The sequence below is a fragment of the Cibotium barometz genome, chromosome 61 (genome assembly GCF_041138505.1).
Source record: "Cibotium barometz isolate CiBa-2024 chromosome 61, ASM4113850v1, whole genome shotgun sequence".
Taxonomy (NCBI): Eukaryota; Viridiplantae; Streptophyta; class Polypodiopsida; order Cyatheales; family Cibotiaceae; genus Cibotium; species Cibotium barometz.
In genome coordinates this window covers 3,630,819-3,651,739 of record NC_141106.1, presented here as the reverse complement: position 1 = coordinate 3,651,739, position 20,921 = coordinate 3,630,819, and the positions used below count along the sequence as shown (strand labels likewise).

Sequence of the window (20,921 nt, the reverse complement as noted above, 5' to 3'; positions counted from 1 at the left end):
TTTTATGATGAAAATTTGTAGAATGGCTGTTAGATAAAGTACCAAATCTTGGTTCTTCTATTGCTGGGGACATAAACCCTTGCAAGTGCATGCCTTAAGTATGTATTACCATAGCCACTGCATCAAACGAGTTAGGCACCTTACAGTGGATGTAAGTAGGATTTGCAAGGCAATGCACGAATTCCAGCTCCAACAAGAAGCGCTGCCGACCACCATCTGTCTCTTTGAAGTGATCCTTCAGCCTGTAAAAGAAGAAGGGTTAAAACAACAGCCTCAAGAACTTAGTCATTTTCAAAGCTGTTTAAACAAACCTTATTCATTCCCATATAAGCTATCACATGACAAAACCACGACAGGCCAAAAAAAGTCCATACAAAACCTTAGCTCCAAAAAACCAGCTTAACAATATACAACTTACAACGTATAATCGGATGCTCCCTCGGCCATATCTCCAATCAGCTACTCAAGCCCACTTCATCTGTTTACCCCACCTGTCATGTTTCTGGAATGTTTTGATCACACTCAAATTACAAAAAAGCTTCTATGTAACAAATAAAAGCATAAACCTGACAACACTGTTTATATGAACAAGCCCCAAAATTAAAAACCACTCCATTCTTTGTTGTCTTGAAGGCACATTCCTACATAACTGGGCATTCCAAAGCTTGTCAAAATCTACATGTAATTGCATAAAAGATGTTGGAAGAGCTGCTGTAAAATGCCTCCAGTTCGTGAAAAACAATAAAGGCCTGTTACAGTACTATCTTTTAATCTCCAATCTAAATATAGAGCATATCATCATTGTTTGTGTTTCAAGAAGTCTAGCAAGTTACTTAACAATATAATTATGCACAAAAATCGTGTAAACAATGGGAATGAAACACACATTTATTCACATAAGAAGTGCCGTGCGTCCAAAGCAAACCCCCCCCCCCCCCCCCCCCAAAAAAAACAAAAGAAACAAAAAAACAAAAAAGAGGAGTATTTGTTTTACAGATAAGAGAATAAATTACAAACTGGTTATAACTGATTTCAACAGTTACCTCACTTCTGATCCCAAGTGTTTCAAAAAACCAAGAACTGGGCACTTCATCTTGACACTTTCCCTCTGATTACCAGCAATTCAATGCTGAAATTTGCTACTGAAGATTGGCATCCTTCTGTGTTGCACTTCCAGGCTTCCTTTGTTTTGCTCTTCAAGACTACAAAAACCAACCCCCTAAAGCTGGTGGATGCTCGATCAACAGTTGTTGGAGGTGCAAATCTCGCATGGATGGTGGAAAATTATGAGAGGGTGGAGGTGCCAAGTTATCCGGCACATGCAACGAAATTGTGGAAGATGAAAGGACATGAATAGTCCAACGGGACCCCTCCTATCTTCAACTCCCCTAAGCTCATCTTTTCTGGAAGAGAGGGTTAATTAGGCTGTGTCTAGCAATGCTACCACCTCCCGATCATAGGGGCCATGGCTATGGAGGCTGGAAGGTGAATACTCCATGGCTATGGCATTAAACAAATAGATGGAGAGAGAGAGTTAGAGTGAGAAAAAGAGCAACGCTCGGGAGATTGCACACAACTGAAAGAGACTCTTGCTTAATTATTTCAATGGAGTACAAGTACAGCCTTATGATTGTTAGTCTCCAGTCGGCCAGGTTTGTGGTAGTCGGGCAGCATCGAAAAGGCAGCCTATTTCATGCGCAGCATTTTTATATGCTATTTTTTGTCCAACATGCTACTAACCTGATGCTCTGATACCAATGTTACATGCACTAAGGTTGATCGTAGTAATGCACAACAGGGCCTTCTTTATACCTTTAGGTGTATTTGCTTATATTATTCTTTGGAGAATGATGTAAAATGCTTGCGAAACAAGCGATATGAATGCCCAACACAAGGACGAGGAAGACCGTATGTCGGCTGAGTATCCACCAATCCAAGGCTCTACTGAAAACTCTTCGGGCTAGTGATGCAAGTCTAGATAGCTATAGGACTGCACATATGCTGACTAAATGCTGTTTAGCTTTTGCCCGCTTTGAATTCAGTGCCACCAGTGGCATTTGATGATAAGCAAGAGGGTGAGGCTGAGGGACAGGCAAAGGCTCTCATCCTTGCCTATGGCACTACCACGGGACAGCAATTCATTGTCCTCTTTGACATGGACAGTTCTAAGACTGCCATCTCTCCGGGGTTGGCAAACAAGATGAGTTGTATCTTGGTTCCTTATCATCTAGATGCGCACGGGTTACCCTTGATCTACGTACACACATTTCTCATAAAGCTCAGCAGTTTGAGTTGCAAAAGCTCAGCAGTTTGAGTTGCAAGTTCAGAGGGTAACATTCCAGTGGAATTTCATTGTCTTCCCTCTTTTAGGGTGTTACATGATCCTCAAGATCCAGTGGTTTAGACAGTATGCACCCATTCCTGATTGGAGGCAGGGCACTTTCACTATCGTTGAAGATTTTCCTGAGCCCATCATGATTCGCGGGGATCGGAGCATTCCTGGAATTCCACTCATTTTTCACATTCAGGCCCAACGAGCCATCTGAAAAGGAGCAGAGTATGCGTTACTATATGTGTGCTCTCAATCCAATGTAGTTCAAATAGCACCCGCAGGAGTGCAGCGGATGGCTGGTCTTTTGTCTCAATACAACAACATCATGCTACGAGACGACCTCCCACCTAATCTCCCACCCAGTAGACCTAAGGACCATCGCATAGAGTTGGTTCCTGGGTTCAGAACCTCCCAACAAGTTCCCCTACTGCCTTTCTAAGGCATTGGAGAGCGAGCTAGAGTAACAATAGCCCAACTACTCCGATCTGGATTTATCCGACCATCCTCCTCCCCTTTTGCCGCTCCCATTTTGTTTGTCCAAAAGAAGGATAAGTCTGCATGCCTATGTGTGGATTATAGGGCGTTCAATAAGCTAACAGTTAAGAATAGATTCCCCATGCCCAGAATAGAGTACATCCTAGAATGACTCAATGGTGCAAAAGTTTTATCTAAGATAGATCTTAAGAGTGGTTACCATCAGGTTCAGATCTTTGAGGCTGACATTCCAAAAACCGCCTTTAGGACCAAGCGCAACCACTACGAATTTGTGGTGATGCTCTTTGGACTCACCGACGCACCACCAACGTTCAACAAAATGATGTCTCGAGTTTTTCGGGATCTCATTGGCAAATGCGTCTTCATCTTCTTAGATAACACTCTTATCTTCTTAGGGACTAGGGATTGCAAAGCAACATGAGCGAGATGTGGCACAGGTTTTGCAACTCTTGCAAGACAATGAGTTGTTTATCAATGCCAAGAAGAGTGAGTTTGGAGTACTGGAAATCCATTACCTGGTATACATGAGGAACTTAACAGTTAAGACAGATCACCAAGCACTTAAATGGTTGTAAACCATGCCCAATGCCCAATGGAGTGACAAGCAGTCCAGATGGAGTCAAATGTTCCAACAATTTGGGAGAATGATTGAAAAAGTCCCTGGCAAAAACAATCCCGTTACCGATGCTCTTAGTCAAAAAGACACAATTCAGCCATTGCAAGAGTCCATTGTGCTGGAAATTCAAGGCAAAGACTTGGACAGTATGAAGGCATAGTATCCGAATTCGGAAGAGTTCGGGACTCAATATCAGTTGGCCCTCAGTTCAAAACCACGCCACTACATTATACAAGGTGGTTGGTTGTTTTTCACCAACCGTCTCTGCGTTTTAAAAGAAAAGCGCCAAGTCCTTCTCCACGCTGCCCATGATTCTCTTGTTGGAGGCCATCGGGATATCGACAGTACCTTGGAGAAGTTAGAGAGGTCATTCTATTGGCCTAACATGTGACGGGATGTCTACCAACACGTCCAATCATGTCAGATATGTCAAAAGGAGAAAATTCCTCATACAAAACAGACAAGGTTCTTTCGGCCTTTGCCTATTCTCGAGAGACCTTTTCACAACATCAATATGGACTTCGTAGGCCCTCTTCCCGCCTTAGCTAGATCTAGAAACACAGAGTGTATGACAATTCTGGATAGATTCAGTACGTTTTTCATGCTCATTCCATGCAAGTAGATAGCCACGGCCCACAACCGAGGACATAGCTCGCTTGTTCATTCGGTTTTGGTACCCCATTGGTGGTTTGCCACGGACCATCAGATAGAAATCCAAAATTCACATTCCATTTTTGGATAGCATTGTTTAACAACTTTGGGACTAAGTTGCAACTGTCCAGTGCATTCTATTCACAAACAAATAGCCAAACAGAAATATACAATCAATTGGCCTTTGACGTTCTTAAATCATACTGCCATTACCAGCAGTCGAAATGGCAACAATACCTTCCATTGATTCAAGCAATCCTAAACAATACTCACTCATCGAGTATTGGCCGGACGCCATATGAGGCAACATTTGATCGCCGGTTCTCATCTCTTTTGACGAGACAAGTATCACCATCTCTAGATGGCTAATAAGACAACGAAGGCATTCTCGGAAATCATTGAGTCAGTTAAGGAGCGCCTTGCCAAAGCTCGGGAAGTATATGCCCTGCAAGCCAAAAAATCCAGGCGAGACGTCAACTTTAAGGAAGGAGATTAGGTGTATCTCCACATCATGAAACAACGGCTAAAGCAAGTGGGCAAGCGTTGTTCCAAACTTTCATTCCGAAGAGTTAGACCATGCAAAATGTCTTTCATGTTTCTTGGTTGAAGCCATATGTAGGTCCAACATTGCAGGATATTATCGATGAAGCTGAAGTCATAAAGCCAAAGCAAATTCTCCTTCACAGATGGAAGCAAGGATCCGATCGAAGAATACGACAATTTTACACAAAGTTGAAAGACCAAAGAACCCATGAAGCACTATGGCTAGATGAAGAGTTCTATCAAGAGTACCCCAAGTTGTTGACGGACTAATTGGAAGCCCTGAATCGACCGCCAAGTTAAGCAGGAGGGAATGTCACGTGCACCCTGCACTGGGGGTACACAGTGACACACTGGTATGATCATCAGTGCAACATTTTGTACAAAAGTAGTACCTTTTTATAGGAATATTTGTCGTACGCCGTGAGCCCTCAATCCAAGGACAGTCGGACACGAGGGAAGTCTCCGAGCCTTAGAAGTCAGTCAAGAGTCAGTCCTCTTAACCCACTTGGAGAATTCATCAGATAGTGCATGTAGAGTCAACCCTAGAAGTAGTTATGCATCAATAGCATTAAACTTAAAGCATTGCATTGCCTATGGGCCAGCCAAAGAGCCAACCCTTGACTTCATTGGCTTGTCCAAGGTCTCAACAGCAGTATGGGCCCGCCGACGGACATTGGAGCATTCATACACCAGTCGGCCAACATGTACAGCAAGCCGACAACCTTATGATTGTTAGTCTCCATTCGGCCAAGTTTGTTGCAATTGGGCAGCATGGAAAAGGCAGCCTAATTCATACGCAGCATTTTTATAGCATTTAATGCTATTTTTTGTCCAATATGCTACTAGCCAACCAACAACCTAGGGGCATATAAAAGCAGCGCTTCATTCCCCATTCAATCATTCATCGTTCAGGAAAGTTCAGCAACAGCAAGTCATCCTATTCTCTCCAGGCTAACAAGGAAGATCCTCTTCAGCATTCAGCCAGCATATGTGCAATCCTACAGCTATCTAGACTTGCATCAGTGGCCCGATGAGTCTTCAGCAAAGTCTTGGATTGGTGGATACTCAGCCGACGTATTGTCTTTCTCGTCCATGCGTTGGGCATTCATATCATTTGTTTCTCAAGCATTATACAGCATTCTCCAAAGAATATAAGCAAATAATCCTGCTTGCAAAGTTCAATGGGTATTTGGGACCCAATAAGGTATCATCTACTTCACTCTCTCTATTCCTTGAATTGGATGCTAAAGATTCTCACCACCTCAAGGTATAAAGAAGGCCATGTTGTGCATTACCACGATCCACCTCAGTGCATGTAACATCCAAGGTGAGGTTTGGGAGATTCTTTAGTGTCCGGATGAGGTTTTTGTAGGAATCTTTAGACATTGATTTGAACAAGATTGCTACTATCCCGTGTACCCATGCACTATGGTACACGGTGACTCATCAACAGTGCAAGAATCATGTACAGAAGTAGTACCTTCTTATCCAGTGTGTCACTGTGTACCCCAGTGCAGGGTGCACGTGACATTTCTAATAGCTCTACTAGCTTGAAGGTGGGAAATAAGCGGAATACCTTGAATGCTCCAATCCCCATGAATGATAATAGGCTCAGGCTAACCTTCGATGATAGTGAAGGTGTCCTACCTCCAATCATGAATGGGCGCATACTGGCAGAACCACTGAATCCCAAGGATCATGTCGCACCCGCGAAGGGGCGAGACCATGAAATCCCTCTGAAATTGAGCCTTCTGGACTGTGAAGGCGAACTGTTGAGCTTTTTGGGAAATATGGATATGTAGGCCGGGAGTGAACCCGTCCACATCCAAATGATATGGCACAAGGGCACATTTCATCTTGGTTTTCACCTGTGGAGAGATGGCATCTTCTGAATTGCCCATGTCGAAAGAAAGTAATCCTTGAAAACAGCATACACGAATTTGAAAGAGATGTAGTAGAGATGACACCAGATGGGGTCTCGAATTACCCACTGAAAGGCACTCCCCTCCCCTCCCCGCCTTGCCCCGCCCCGCCCCCTCCCCTCTCTCTGCAAGTAGGAGTATTTGCTTTATTTCTTCTTCTGGAGAACTGTATACAAGCTGAACTGTGTCCACAAGACTGAGCGGACAAACTGACTAAATGACCACCAAATGCAAGGACAAAGCGACAAAACGCTGGGCAGAACTGTGCATAAGCTGACGGCGACTGTGAAGCTATCTTCGAGAGAATACACCGGCCCCGAGAATGAGGATTGGTGTGTTGAATACTCCTAAAGAGACTGAGCTTCTTTGCCTTGGGCTGAATGCACAAGAATGGCTGTAGATATGCTGCTGATTTTTGGGAATGGACATGGCATGCCTTTTTATATGATCCAGAGTGCTGGTTGGCTGCCTCATTATGCTGTCGGCTTGTAGAAAAGCCCATGACTGGTGTGTAATGGCATTGAATGCTTGTGTCTACAGGTCTGGCTACTGCAGGTGGTCAATTTGCTGGCCAACTGGCTGCATAGCCGACCACACAGTTTGGCCTGGCCGACTGCATGTCTCGCCTGGCCAACTGTTGCCCAAATCCACAACGGCTGCCGACAAGTCTTATAGGGAGGCGAGGGGTGTTGACTGCCCCTTGCAAGGCTTGCCCATCTTTTGGGCTGCCTTGGGGCTGGCCCCTTCTATATGAAATGCAACTAAATGCTTACCATGCATCCTACTGCTATGGCTGACATCTACATGCACCTATATGATGAACACTTGCTGAATTCTCCACAGTGGGTTAAGAGGACTAACCTAACACTGACCTCTATGGCTGGGAGACTGGCCTACATAGCTCGTGCCTGACATGTCCCGGATTGGGGCTCACAAAGGGGTCATGGCATACGACAAAATATCCATGATCATTAGTGCAGCATTTATACAAGAGTAGAACCTTTTTTAGGATTATTTGTCGTACGCCGTATCCCCATTGTGAGCCCTTAGTCCAAGGACAATCAGGCACGAGCTACGTAGGTCAAGTCTCTGAGCCTTCGAGGTCAATCAGATGTCAGTCCTCTTAACCCACTTGGAGAAAGCATCATACAGAAGTATTTAGGTGTCTGCCATAGCCTTAGTTGCATGAGTAGGCATTATTAGAGCATTGAGCATAGAAACAAGGCAGCCCAATATGGGCTAGCCTTGCAAAAAGCATCCAAGCCTTTGCCTTGCAGTCGGCCAGCCCATGTGGCTTAGGGGGCCAATCGGCCAGCACCCGACCAGCCCTACATGGCAACTGACTGGGCTTTGTGCCAGTCATGAGCATTAAATGTAGCCGATTATGGTTACAGCAGCCGACTAGGTTATTATGACAGCCGACCGATCATTATGGCAGCCGATTGGATCTTATTCAATCGTGGGAATATTTCTGCAACCCGACAGCCCCTACAGGCAGCCGACTGAAGCCAGGAGGTGGTATAAAAACATGACCTCAGTCCCACATCATTTATTCAGGTATTCAGCAGAAAGTGCAGAAGTTGGACAGCATCCAATCGACTCCACGCTATAAGGGAGCTCCTTCACATTCAACCAGCATATGTGCAATCCTAAAGCTATCTGGACTTGCATCAGTGGCCAGAAGAGTCTTCAGCAGAGCCTCGGACTAGGTGGATACTTGGCCGACGTACGGTCTTCCTCGTCCTTGCGTTGGGCATTCATATTGCTTGTTTCTCAAGCATTGTATAGCATTCTCCAAATAATAATATAAGCAAATACTCTTGCTTGAAGGGGGGGCCTTCTCATTCTCTTCTCTCTCTCTCTACTCTCTAAATTTGATGCTAAAGAAAGGTATAAAGGAGGCCCTGTTGTGCGTTATCACAATCAAGCACAGTGCATGTAACATTGGTATCAAAGCATCAGGTTGGTAACCCAACTCAGCTACCTAAAGAAGTGAGAGCATCCGGTGGATGGTAAAACTGCGGTCCAAAAAAGAAGCCCAGGCCTCCACCATGTCGGGAGAGACATAACATCAAGAAGAAAGCCAACAAGAAGAGATGGACGTTCCAAGCAAAAAAAATGCTTCCGCCAAGCCCAAAAGAGCTCCTGAGAATAATGATGGAGCAAATAAATTCTCTGAAGATGTAGCTTGCCGCCGAAAAAGAGGAGCCCAAAGAAGGCATCTCAAATCTCGCACACGTCCTTCTACACATGGAGGAACAAAGAAGAAAAGATAAAGAAGCAAAAAGAAACGCAAAAGAAGAGAAAGAACTGAGATGTGCTAAGGAACAAAGGGATAGGGAAGCCACACGCAAATATGAGGAAGACCAACGCCGCAGAGAGAAAGCCGACCGAGAGTTCCAACAAAGACTCGACTGGGAGGCTCAGCAAAGACTCGACTGGGAGGCTGTGCAAATCTAGCATCAACAAACGATGGCACGAATTTTGGCTGCTCTCCCTCGGCAAACTCCGAATCCCTCGTCCTCCACCGCCCCTACCACCACCGTCATACGAACCTCTCCAAATTTTATTAAGTATGATGGTAAGTGTAATCATGCTGCAATTACTCAATTTATTCATCAATTTGAAGCACATTTTCCTTTAGCTAAAATTACAGATCCACAAGACAAAGTCCATGTAGCAGCACCCCAACTCACTGGGGAAGTTGTTACCTGGTGGCAGCATTGGTCACAACTTCACACAGACCCCACAAGCCAATTCCGTTTTCATTGGAACACCTTTGTGGCTTACCTCAAAGCCTATTTTCTTCCACCACAGTACATGACCAATCTTGAGGATGAGTTTTACAAACTCACTCAGGGTGGTTCCCCTGTGTTGACCTATTCTAACAAGGTCATTACAATGGCCCAGCAATTGGGCATATCGGAAGAAGATAAGCTCAACCAGTTTATTCGAGGCCCAGACACTACCATTAGGTATTCAGTGAGGAATTTTGAGCCTCAGACTTATGCACGGGCACTAACCCTCGCTCAGAATTAGAGCCGATGCTGAACGGAGGTAAGCCCAAGCAGGTACAATCTTCCCCTAAGCCCCAACAGCAATCATCTACCCAAGGTAAGGGGGCTCAGAACAGCAAAGACCAAAAGGACCAAAAGAAAAATTCTTCAGGTCAATCGGGCAATAAAAAAGTTTCTACGCCCAAGAAGACTCTCAAGGAAAAAGCTAAGGAGGGCATCACTGGAGGTTATCTCTAGCCAGATGAACAGACCCGATACACGACATAGAACCGTTGTTTCTTCTCTCACACTATGGGACACGGGAAGAAAGATTGCACTAAGTTCTCGGCTGAAAAGTCTACTAAGGCATCCACTTCCATAGTAGCAACCGTAGCATCCTCATCCACACCTCTGCCATCAACCTCTAATGCCATTCAGCTTTTACCCTCTTTGAATTCAGTGCCACCAATGGTATTTAATGATAAGCAGGAGGGTGATGCTAAGGGAAAGACAAAGGCTCTCATCCGTGCCTATGGCACTGCAAAGGGACAGCAGTTCATTGTCCTCTTTGACATGCGCAATTTTCAGGATGCCATCTCTCCGCAGTTGGCTAACAAGATGCGTTGTACCAATGTGGACGGGTTTACCCCTGATCTACGTACACACATCACTCATAAAGCTCAGCAATTTGAGTTTCAGGTTTAGCGAGCCACATTCCGCACATTCCAACGGGATTTCATTGTCTCCCCTCTTTTAGGGTGTGACATGATCCTCGTGATCTAGTGGTTTAGACAGTATGCACCCATTCCTGATTGGAGGCAGGACACTTTCACCATCGTTGAAGGCTTTCTTGAGCCTCTCACAATTCGCGGGGATCGAAGCATTCCTGGCATTCCACTCATTTCCCACATTAAGGCCCAACAAGCCATCCGAAAAGGAGCAGAGTGCGTTGTTACATGTCCGCTCTCAATCTAATGCAGTTCAAGTAGCACCTGCAGAGGAGCAACGGATGGCTGGTCTTTTGTCTCAATACAGCAACATCATGCTGCGAGACGACCTCCCACCCAATCTCCCACCCAGTAGACCTGAGGACCATCGCATAGAGTTGGTTCCTGGTTCAGAACCTCCAAGCAAGTTCCCTTCTAAGGCATTGGAGAGCGAGCTGGAGCAGTAGTTAGCCCAACTACTCCGGTCCGGATTTATCCAACCATCTTCCTCACCTTTTTGTCGCTCCCATTTTGTTTGTCAAGAAGAAGGATAAGTCCGCTCGCTTATGTGTGGATTACAAGGCGCTCAATAAGCTAACAATGAAGAAGAGATTCCCCATGCCCAAAATAGAGTACATCCTCGAGCGACTCAATGGTGTCAAATTTTCTTCTAAGCTAGATCTTGAGATTGGCTATCATCAGGTTCGGATCTTCAAGGCCGACATTCCAAAAACGGCCTTTAGGACTGAACATGGCCACTACGAATTTGTGGTGATGTTCAACAAATGATGTCTCGGGTTTTTCACGATCTCATTGGCAAATGCGTCTTCATCTTCTTAGATGACATTCTTATCTTCTCAGAGACTACAGAGCAGCATGAGCAAGAAGTGGCACAGGTTTTGCAACTCATGCAGGACAATGAATTGTTCATCGATTCCAAGAAGAGTGAGTTTGGAGTACAGGAAATCCATTACCTAGGATACATCATCAGTTCATCAGGTATTAGCCTCGACCCTGAGAAGGTACATGCCATTCTCAATTTGGATGTTTGTTAGAATTAGTGCATCTCAGTGTTATTTGGGCAAACCCTATTTGGGGTATTTCCCTTGTGTAGTAGGTCCTAAGCTGGTCGGCTTGTTCTAGAGGCAGTCAACCAAGTCATTCCTTTACTATATAAGGAGTCTCCCCTTTGCGCAATTTTATCCATCCAATCCCGTGCATATTGTTCAACATCTCTTGTTGGCTATTGCTATTGTAAAGCTCATTGCTATTATAAAAGGTGATCTTGTCCACAAGCTCTCTCTACTCTCTCTTGTTCAGTTTATGCTTCCGCTTGTGCATTCTCCAACATGATATCATTCGCTTAGGTTCCAGCTGCTCCATGTCTACAATTTGCTCGCCGTTTTCTTCAACTGTGCTGTGCGTTTTGCTTTCATAGCTTCTGTTGGCTGCAGATCAGTCTCCTACATTGGCTGCGTTTCAGTACCTTGCTGCGTTTTCTAGTCCAGCCACCATCTTCTTGCTGTCGGCCACACGTAGGGTTACTTCAACCTTTGCCTATTCCTGAAGGACCCTTTCACGACATCAGTATGGACTTCGTATGCCCTCTTCCTGCCTCAGCTGGATCTAGAAACACACAATGTATGACCATTATTGACAAATTCAGTAAGTTTTGCATGCTCATTCCAGGCACGCAGACAGCCAGCCGAGGACATAGCTCGCTTGTTCATTCGGTTTTGGTACCCCATTGGTGGTTTGCCACGGACTATCACATCAGATAGAGATCCCAAATTAACGTCCCATTTTTGGAGAGCATTGTTTAACAATTTTAGGACTAAGTTGCAATTGTCCAACGCATTCCATCCTCAAACAGATGGCCAAACAGAAATATACAATCAATTGGCCTTTGACATTCTCAAATTATACTGCCATGACTAGCAATCGAAATGGGAACAATATCTTCCTTTGGTTCAGGCATTCCTAAATGATACTCATCGAGTAGTACGAGGCAGCATTTGGTCGCTGGTTCTCATCTCTTTTGACGAGACAGGTGTCACCATCTCTTGAGGCCAATAAAACCACCGGAACATTCTCAGAAATCATGGAGTCAGTTAAGGAGCACCTTGCCAAGGCTCAGGAAGCATATACCTGGCAAGCCAACAAATCCACGCGACATGTCAACTTTAAGGAAGGGGATTGGGTATATCTCCGCATCATGAAACAACGGCTAAAGTAAGTGGGCAAACGTAGTCCCAAACTATCATTCCAAAGTTTCGGCCCATTTCCAATCATTCAAAAGTTAAGTGATGTCTCTTTAAAGTTAAAGTTGCCGGAAAGTTGGACCATGCACAATGTCTTTCATGTTTCTTGGTTGAAGCCATATGTAGGTCCAGCGTTGCAAGATATATCCGAAGAGCAATAACCAAATATGATAGACGAAGCTGAAGTCATAGAGCCAGAGCGAATTCTCCTCCACAGATGAAAGCATGGATCCAATCAAAGAATCCGACAGTTCTATACAAAGTTTAAAGGCCACGGAACCCATGAAGCACTTTGGTTGGATGAAGAGTTCTTTCAAGAGTACCCCCAGTTGTTGGCGGACTACTTGGAAGCCCTGAACCTACCGCCAAGTTAAGCAGGAGGGACTATCATGTGCACCCTGCACCGGGGTACACAGTGACACATTGGCATGATCATCAGTGCAGCATTTATACAAAAGTAGAACCTTTTTTAGGATTATTTGTCATAGGATGTGACCCCATTGTGAGCCCTCAAGGGACAGTCAAGCATGAGCTACGTAAGTCAGTCTCTGAGCCTTAGAGGCCAGTTAGATGTCAGTCCTCTTAACCCACTTGGACTCATCAAACTCCACCCATATGCCAGTCTTGCAAACCTCATGCACTGACAAAAGATGAAAACCAAGTGATGGGACATAAAGAACACGGGAGGAATGCTTTCCCCCTTTGCCATCGGGAATAATCTCCATCTTGTCCTCATTGTGAATCGGGATAGTGGAATTGTCGCCAATGAAAATGCGACCTAAGTGCCGTCAAAGATCCTATAATAACTCTCCATGTGCCTGGAAGCACCACTATCGAGAATCCACTCTCGAGTATCCCTGGCAGTGAAACCAATTGCTCGAAGAAGATAAAGCATCTATGTTCATAATCTCGAAGTGCACAAAAGCTGGAGTCTTGGGAGCTCCAGCTGAAGAATCAGCACTCTTCTCGGTACTCCGCTAAAGACACTTCCTCCAGTAGTGACCCTTCTGGCCACAATGGTTACAAGTCCGCTCGGCCTTCAAAGCATCACGCTCTGAATCGGGCTTCTTCTCAGAAGACTTCTCCGATGAAGACTTCCCTTTGCCCTTATTGTTGTTGTTGTTACGGCCTTTCGACCGCTGGCCTATCAAGGCCTCAGAACGTCCGCCCTGTGGAGGGTTCCTAAAATGCTCTTCCTGGTCCAAAACCATAGGCGCAAGCTCCTCCCATGTGATGGTGCTGAGCCTCCCACTGGTGATCAAAGAGGAGTAGAAAGCTAAATACTGAGAGGTCAGATGAGACAACAAAGTGATGGCCATGTCCTCTGAAGATATCTCCTTCCCAACTTGAAGAACCTCCTGCTGAAGAGCCTGTAGCTTGTTGATGTGCTCTCGCATCGTCGAAGACTTTGCAGGATTCATCACCCACATCTGCACTTCCAAGGAAATCCGCTTAATGGGTGATACCCTGTTATACAGAGAAGCCAAGTGCTGCCAAATCTCTCTGGCCAGCATCATGTGTTCGATATGATTAATCACCTGTGGTGTGCAATTAAGGAAGATGAAAGAACGCACACAGGCATTGACACGATCCCATAACTGTGCGTGAGCCTCCCGTTCTTTTCTAGTAGAGGGTAAAAGCTCCCTGTCCTCCAACTCTGACCATGGAACACCAACCACAATGAAATCAGCCAAGTCATAAGACTCCAAGACAGACTCCATCATTACCTTCCAGATGCCATAGTTGGTCCCGTCCAACTATCGATCCACCGGGAATGTGGGGAGAGTGGGGATCGTCACATGCTTCTCAGCCATCTCAAGGTCTTATGACGGGAGGGTAGGTGGGAAAAAAATGAAGAAGAGGCTGCAAACAATATGCAAGGTGGCTGTCCAACTGTGCATGAATATGCCATGGACATTCTTATCCAGAAGAGGCGGCCAAAAAAAGACAGTTAGAACCAGAATTTTGAAGCACAAGGTGCGGAAGAGAACCAGTTTGGACTTGGAACAGGGACATGGAAGGCATAGGATGTTGTTGACTGCTGAAAGGGAGCTGTCGGCTGAGATAAAACACGCTGTCGGCTGAACCAGATGAGGCAGCTGCAAGGCGCATCAAAGATATGGAATATTGTCCAGTCGACTCTACTGGTCGGCCAGTTCTCCTTTTATCCAAGAGGACTATAAAAGGGTGCAAGTGCTCATCATTGTAGGCATTCACTCCCATAAGGGGTGGGTCCTTAGGGTCCAAGAAGGGACTAGACTTTTGGGTGTTTATCACCTTTTTTACAAGGCAGCCTAGGGCTGTGGACTGAGTACCTTTTTGTACCATATTAATATACTGAATTTCCAGCATCTCTCTCTCTCTCTCAACTCTCTCTTCATGTCTGCGTTTTGCATCAACATGTTCTCAAGAGTGTTTAGGGCTGAAAGAAGACCCCCAGAGCTTCCGCGTGTTACATTGGTATCAGAGCATCAGGCTCGGCAAAGCTAAACACTGAATCAATCCCATATGATGGTGTACAGGTCCAAGGTACAGGAAAGTACACGGATATGAAGCCCAAGGCAAGGAACACAGAATCGGGAAGAGCTCCCAAGAGGTTTGTTGGTGGTGTTCCACAGAGCCAGAGGGGATGGCAGTCCTGTGAGCCAGATAGGTTCTCGGGCAACGGTCCCAAGGGAGGATTATCCTCCAAGGAGTGATGTGAGAGTGCCAGACTCATTTATCAGGAATGAAGACCAAGACAGTGTTCAAAGTCAAGGCAAGAATGGATTGGGGACTGGAGGGAACAGATGCATAGATCTTATTTAGAGTCAGAGTGGTTTTGGAGACCGGGCCGGGTTTTCGGTGAAAAGGGTTGCCAGGACTCCGAGAATAAAGTGGGATGATGACAATCATCCAAGAATAGGTTGGAATCCCGTCATCAAGTTTAACAGAGGGGGATGTCATGTGCATGAATATGCCATGGACATTCTAAGAGATTCTCCATAAGAGGTGGCCAGAAAAAGACAGTTAGAACCAGAATTTTGGAGCACAAGGTGCAGAAGAGAACCAGTTTGGACTTGGAGCAGGGACATGGAAGGCATAGGATGCTGTCGGCTGCTGAAAGGGAGCTGTCGGCTGAGATAAAACAGGTTGTCGGCTGAACCAGATGAGGCTGCTAAAAGGGAGCTGTCAGCTGAGATAAAACAGGCTGTCGGCTGAACCAGATGAGGCAGCTGCAGGGCGCATCAAAGATATGGAATATTGTCCAGTCGGCTACTGGTCGGCCAGTTCACCTTTGATCCAAGAGGACTATAAAAGGGTGCAAGTGCTCATCATTGTAGGCATTCACTCCCATAAGGGGTGGGTCCTTAGGGTCCAAGTAGGGACTAGACTTTTGGGTGTTTATCACCTTTTTTACAAGGCAGCCTAGGGCTGTTGTAAAGCTTTTATAGCTTTATTAACATGATTAAGACTTAATTAACAAACATAAGACAAATGCTGATAGAAAGATTGAGATGAGATGCGTTATTTGCATTGAGACAGGGGCCTTTCTTAAATAGAGGCCGAAAGGGTACAAGTGAAGAGACACATCCCTGGGAAGGGGTGTGGCTCTTGAGTCAACGGTTATGTCCTTTGGACTTAGGGGTGTGCCTATTAATGAATAGACATGTCCTTTGATAGTGACCCATGTGTAAGGGTGTGACCCTTCACAGGTGTCCTTTCAGTTAATAAGGGATTAATGAGTAATTAAGGAGAGATTAAGAGAGTTAGTCACAATCGTGACATTCCCTCCGACTTAAAATAAGATCCAGGGGTAGTTGTTGAGCCTCTGGAAGAAATGATAGAATTGCTTCTGCATCCAAAGCTCTAGCTGCTAGATCCCATGTAATGGCATTATTGTTGACCATAACAATCTTGCATATACCAAACTGAATATTAACTGCATCTGCAACTTGTCTCATCTTTACCAAAAGCATGCGAATCATATCTGTAACTTGAGTAGAACTTTTGTTAGCATCATTGGTAACTTCGAGCTTTGTCCAAGAAAAGACTGAATCTTCATTTGCCTTTAGAGAAACCATAAGCAAACTGTCTTGAATTTCCAATATCAAGGATTGTGTCACCAAACTTTGCATTTGGTTAGTGACCATCTTTTGAAAATCTGAAAGGGATTCCATTGGCTTGTCTGTAACACGGATGTCTTCAAGGGTTGTCGTAGATGAAGAAGAAATATCTTCCATATGGTTTTCTTTGCTTAGAAAGTTGTTCTCAGGACAAGTTATGTTCAAAGATTCATTTGCAGCGACTGAAGTGATGCTGCAAGAGTCTGCGTCTGATTTATCCTTCGCACCACTGAAGGTAAGGACTGGAGTCTTCATTTTTGAAGAAGAATCATCATTCACCACGGCGTCAGGTATCTGGTCAGAGGCAAAGACTCCGTTTTGCACGGGCGGTGACGAGGCTATTGCTTCTGCCTGGGTCACGGCAAGAAAGGGGGTTGTGGACATTGTATTTGTCACACATGTACCAGAATCTTCTGAATCTTCAGCTTTCTCAGCAGGTATTAAGGCTTCCAATGTAGAAGGGGGGAGGTTGAGGTTGTTTGCGCCTCTTAGACCTCTCAAGGATCCTCTTGCACAACGTGAGAATGAGTAAGTCTTCAACACTGCCACCAAGAGCTAGCAAGGACTTGAATGTAGGACATTGCTCACGAGGGGAAACTTCTCCAACTTCGCGGCGTTCACGACCGAGTACTCGACTAGGGTCGGACACACGTGCCACTAAGTAAGCCCATCTTGATATGGCTGATTTCTTTCCAAGATGTGATCCTTTGGAAGCTTCATGTTGCTGCTTCTGTTGCTAATGATTCCAATAAGAAGTTGGTTGATTAGAACAGTAACATTTCCAAGAATATCCATGCTGAGGCTTGCGTTGCTCGCACGAAGATACTTTGTGTCTAGTTGTCTCTGAAGAACCATGCTGAGGGTGAGAGAATTTTTGTTGAGAAACATGTTGAAGCTCATCGATACAAGCTTTTGGTTGTTGATGGAACATGGCTTCAAACCGCTGGAATGCAGCTTGTTGATGTGAATGTCATAATAAATATGCAGGCGGGTGGCCGTTCGGTGCTGGCTGCCGGCTGCTTCACGTACGTATATAATAAGGCTTAATTATAAGCCTTAAGTTATAAGGCTGCTTGTTTTTTTTATTTTTTTGTGACGCGTCGCCGACTGGAAAGGGTGCGCCGCTTCGAAGGCCTGTACGCGTCGCCGACTGGATGCGAGGAGGTGCGCCTTTTCGAAGGGCTGGATCACGTCGCCGACTGGAGGGTTCGCTGCTTCGAAGGGTGTGCCACCAGCAAAGCGAAGAGGCGGGCAGTCACTAGTCGGCTGGTGAACTGAGGGTCGGCCGCGCTGCATGTATCAACGAGGACTTAGGACCGGCAGCTGCTTCTAAGCAAGCAAGGGCTCACGCCTGCCAACACTACCACGCCGACCCTCCAAGACATTAAGTGAGTGCCCGTAGGTGTATCGCCACGGGTGGAACTCGCCTGGAGGGCGGCCATGCACGGAGGCCGAAGGGCAACAAAGACCCGTCTAGGCACGAGGCGCGAGGGCAATGACTCCGGGTGCGCGAGGCGCGTTCACGGGACCACCGAGGGCGCGGGCAGAGGGGGACGGGTGCAAGAACTCCATCGGGATGGGATGGGAGAAAAAAAAATTCAGCGAGGCTTAATTTTTAGGCATCTGCTGCGGGTGAGAAGATCTTTCCTCTGCCTCCATACAACACCAAGAAGAGGGGTGGACGAGGGAGTGCCGCGGAGAGGGTGAGGGCTTCACAACCCACGGGTAGGAAAAAAATTTGCTCTGATACCACTGTAAAGCTTTATAGCTTTATTAACATGATTAAGACTTAATTAACAAACATAAGACAAATGCTGATAGAAAGATTGAGATGAGATGAGTTATTTGCATTGAGACAGGGGCCTTTCTTAAATAGAGGCCGAAAGGGTACAAGTGAAGAGACACATCCCTGGGAAGGGGTGTGGCTCTTGAGTCAACGGTTATGTCCTTTGGACTTAGGGGTGTGCCTTTTAATGAATAGACATGTCCTTTGATAGTGACCCATGTGTAAGGGTGTGACCCTTCACAAGTGTCCTTTCAGTTAATAAGGGATTAATGAGTAATTAAGGAGAGATTAAGAGAGTTAGTCACAATCGTGACAGCTGTGGACTGAGTACCTTTTTGTACCATATTAATATACTGAATTTCCAGCATATCTCTCTCTCTCTACTCTCTCTTCATGTCTGCGTTTTGCATCAGCATGTTCTCAAGAGTGTTTAGGGCTGAAAGAAGACCCCCAAAGCTTCCGCGTGTTACACGATCTCCAAGTCCCGAACAGACCAAGAAATCTCCAATCAACACCAAAAAACAGCAAACCCTCAAGCTCCCACTGTCTCCAAGCTTCAAGCTACCTGGGGCTCTAATACCATGTCGGAATGCACAGCGGAAAATGAGACAAGTGCTGCAAGAAACAAAACGCAAAAGTGTAGAGAGAGAGAAGCTGTATAAACTTTACTATATACACGAAGATCTGATACAAAACTGGTGTGGGGGACAAGGGTGGTATTTATTGTCAGAATATGCAGCGGAAATGATAACCAAACTTGGGTAGACAAGAGCAAGTAGACTGCAGAAAATAAACAGCACAAGAAACACAGAGAGATAGGTGTGTAAACTCTTCTCTATACACAAGATCCCGGAAAACTGAATGAGAAAGTGGTGGGGGCTGAGGGGCTATATATACATCCCAGATAGGGCAGTCGGCCAGCAGAAATAGTGCCCACGACTGAAGAAAAAAAATCCCACGATTGCATAAATGCAGTCGGCCAGCATACAGATGCCCACGACTGATGAAAACCAGTCGGCCAGTAACCCTGAAGCCCACGACTGATGAACATCCAGTCGGCCAACACTGGGGTGCTCCTGGCATCATCTAGCAGCCCTCCCACCACTAGGAAAAATGGGAAAAAATAGGAAAAAAATACGGGGAGTGTGGAAAAATGGTAAAACACCTCATAAGGGCGGTCATAAGGGCGGGCACACCCACAACAAAGGCCCTAGTGTATACAAATAGACAGGAGATGAATTCTAACACCCCCTCTCAGCTCCTGGCTGTGAAACCAACCCAAGGGAGCTGGAGTGCCGCCTGAGCGTAGCCTGAGGTAGTGACTTCGTGAAGAGGTCCGCCGCATTGTCCTCCGTCGAACAATAAAGTAGCAAGATGTCACCCGCCAAGATCTTCTCACGTACAAAGTGATACTGTATCTCTATATGCTTGGTCCGGGCATGGAAGACCGGGTTCCGAGCAATAGCTATACAACTCTGGTTATCGCACTGGATGACTGTGGGCTCCCTCTGTGGAAACCCAATCTCGCCTAGCAGCCTCCGCAGCCATACAACCTCACAAGCAGCACCACAAGCAGCCCGATACTCTGCCTCTGTCGAAGAAAGGGCAATAGTTGGCTGCCTCTTACTGCTCCAAGAAACTGCTCCTGAGCCAAGGGTAAAACTGTATCCTGAAGTAGATCTCCTCGTGTCTGGATCTCCTCCCCAATCTGAGTCACTCCAACCTTGGAGCTTGACTCCATTCCCTCCTGTGTAAAAGAGTCCCAGATCCTTCGTACTCTGCAGATACCGCAAGATCCGCAATCCTGCGTCCCAATGAGACTTCAATGGCGTCTGCATAAAAGAGCTCAACAGCCCCACGGAGAAGCTCAAGTCCAATCTGGTGTTCAGCAACCAGATCAATGAACCAACCAACTTCCGGTACTGCGAGGCATCAACTGGCTCACAAGGATCTGTAACAGTTAACTTTGTGTTCGGGTCCATCGGCGAAGTAATAGGCTTGCAGTTCTCCATCCCAAAGGCCTCAAGCAACTCATGAACATACTGCTGCTGAGAGACGAAAAACCCCCTTTGGGTCTGCCAGATCTCCAATCCCAAGAAGAAGTGGAGTAAGCCTAAGTCGGTCGTCTCAAACTCCTTTGATAAGGTGACGAAGCCGAGGGCCATCCTCTGTGGTCCACTCGGAGGGTAGCTCCGTGACACCTGACTCCCGAAGGGTGTCTAACAACCACCTAGGTACTCGAACAGATCGTGGAGCCTCCTGTGATCGCGGGGGCTCAACTCCAGCTGCGGGCTCAACCTCCTGTGATGACTGAGGTGGATCAACTGGAATGAAAGACTAGGAATCATCATCAGACTCCTCTGGATCTCCAAGAAGTGGCGACTCCTCGACAGTGGATGCTGGAACATGCTCGTCAAAGACCACATCCCGGCTGACAACAATCTCGTTCCTCTCTGGATCATACAACCTGTATCCCTTGGAAAGAGAGTTATACCCCACAAATACC

The 20,921-nt window shown here is 46.0% G+C and overlaps 1 protein-coding gene across 3 annotated transcripts in view; it reads right to left on the bottom strand.

The window, feature by feature from the left end:
• MED31 (SOH1 family protein) overlaps positions 1-20,921 on the bottom strand; it is an 83,039-nt gene that overhangs the window by 29,395 nt on the left and 32,723 nt on the right. For 2 of the 3 annotated variants that reach the window (XM_086794868.1, XM_086794866.1), the window contains exons 2-3: positions 419-491; positions 145-242 (exon numbers count right to left, since the gene is read on the bottom strand). In XM_086794868.1, the coding sequence (XP_086650994.1) occupies positions 145-242; positions 419-447 (127 nt within the window). In that variant the 5' untranslated portion in view covers positions 448-491. Of the gene's footprint in view, positions 1-144; positions 243-418; positions 503-20,921 lie in introns of all 3 variants that reach the window. The other variant, XM_086794867.1, reaches the window with a different exon arrangement.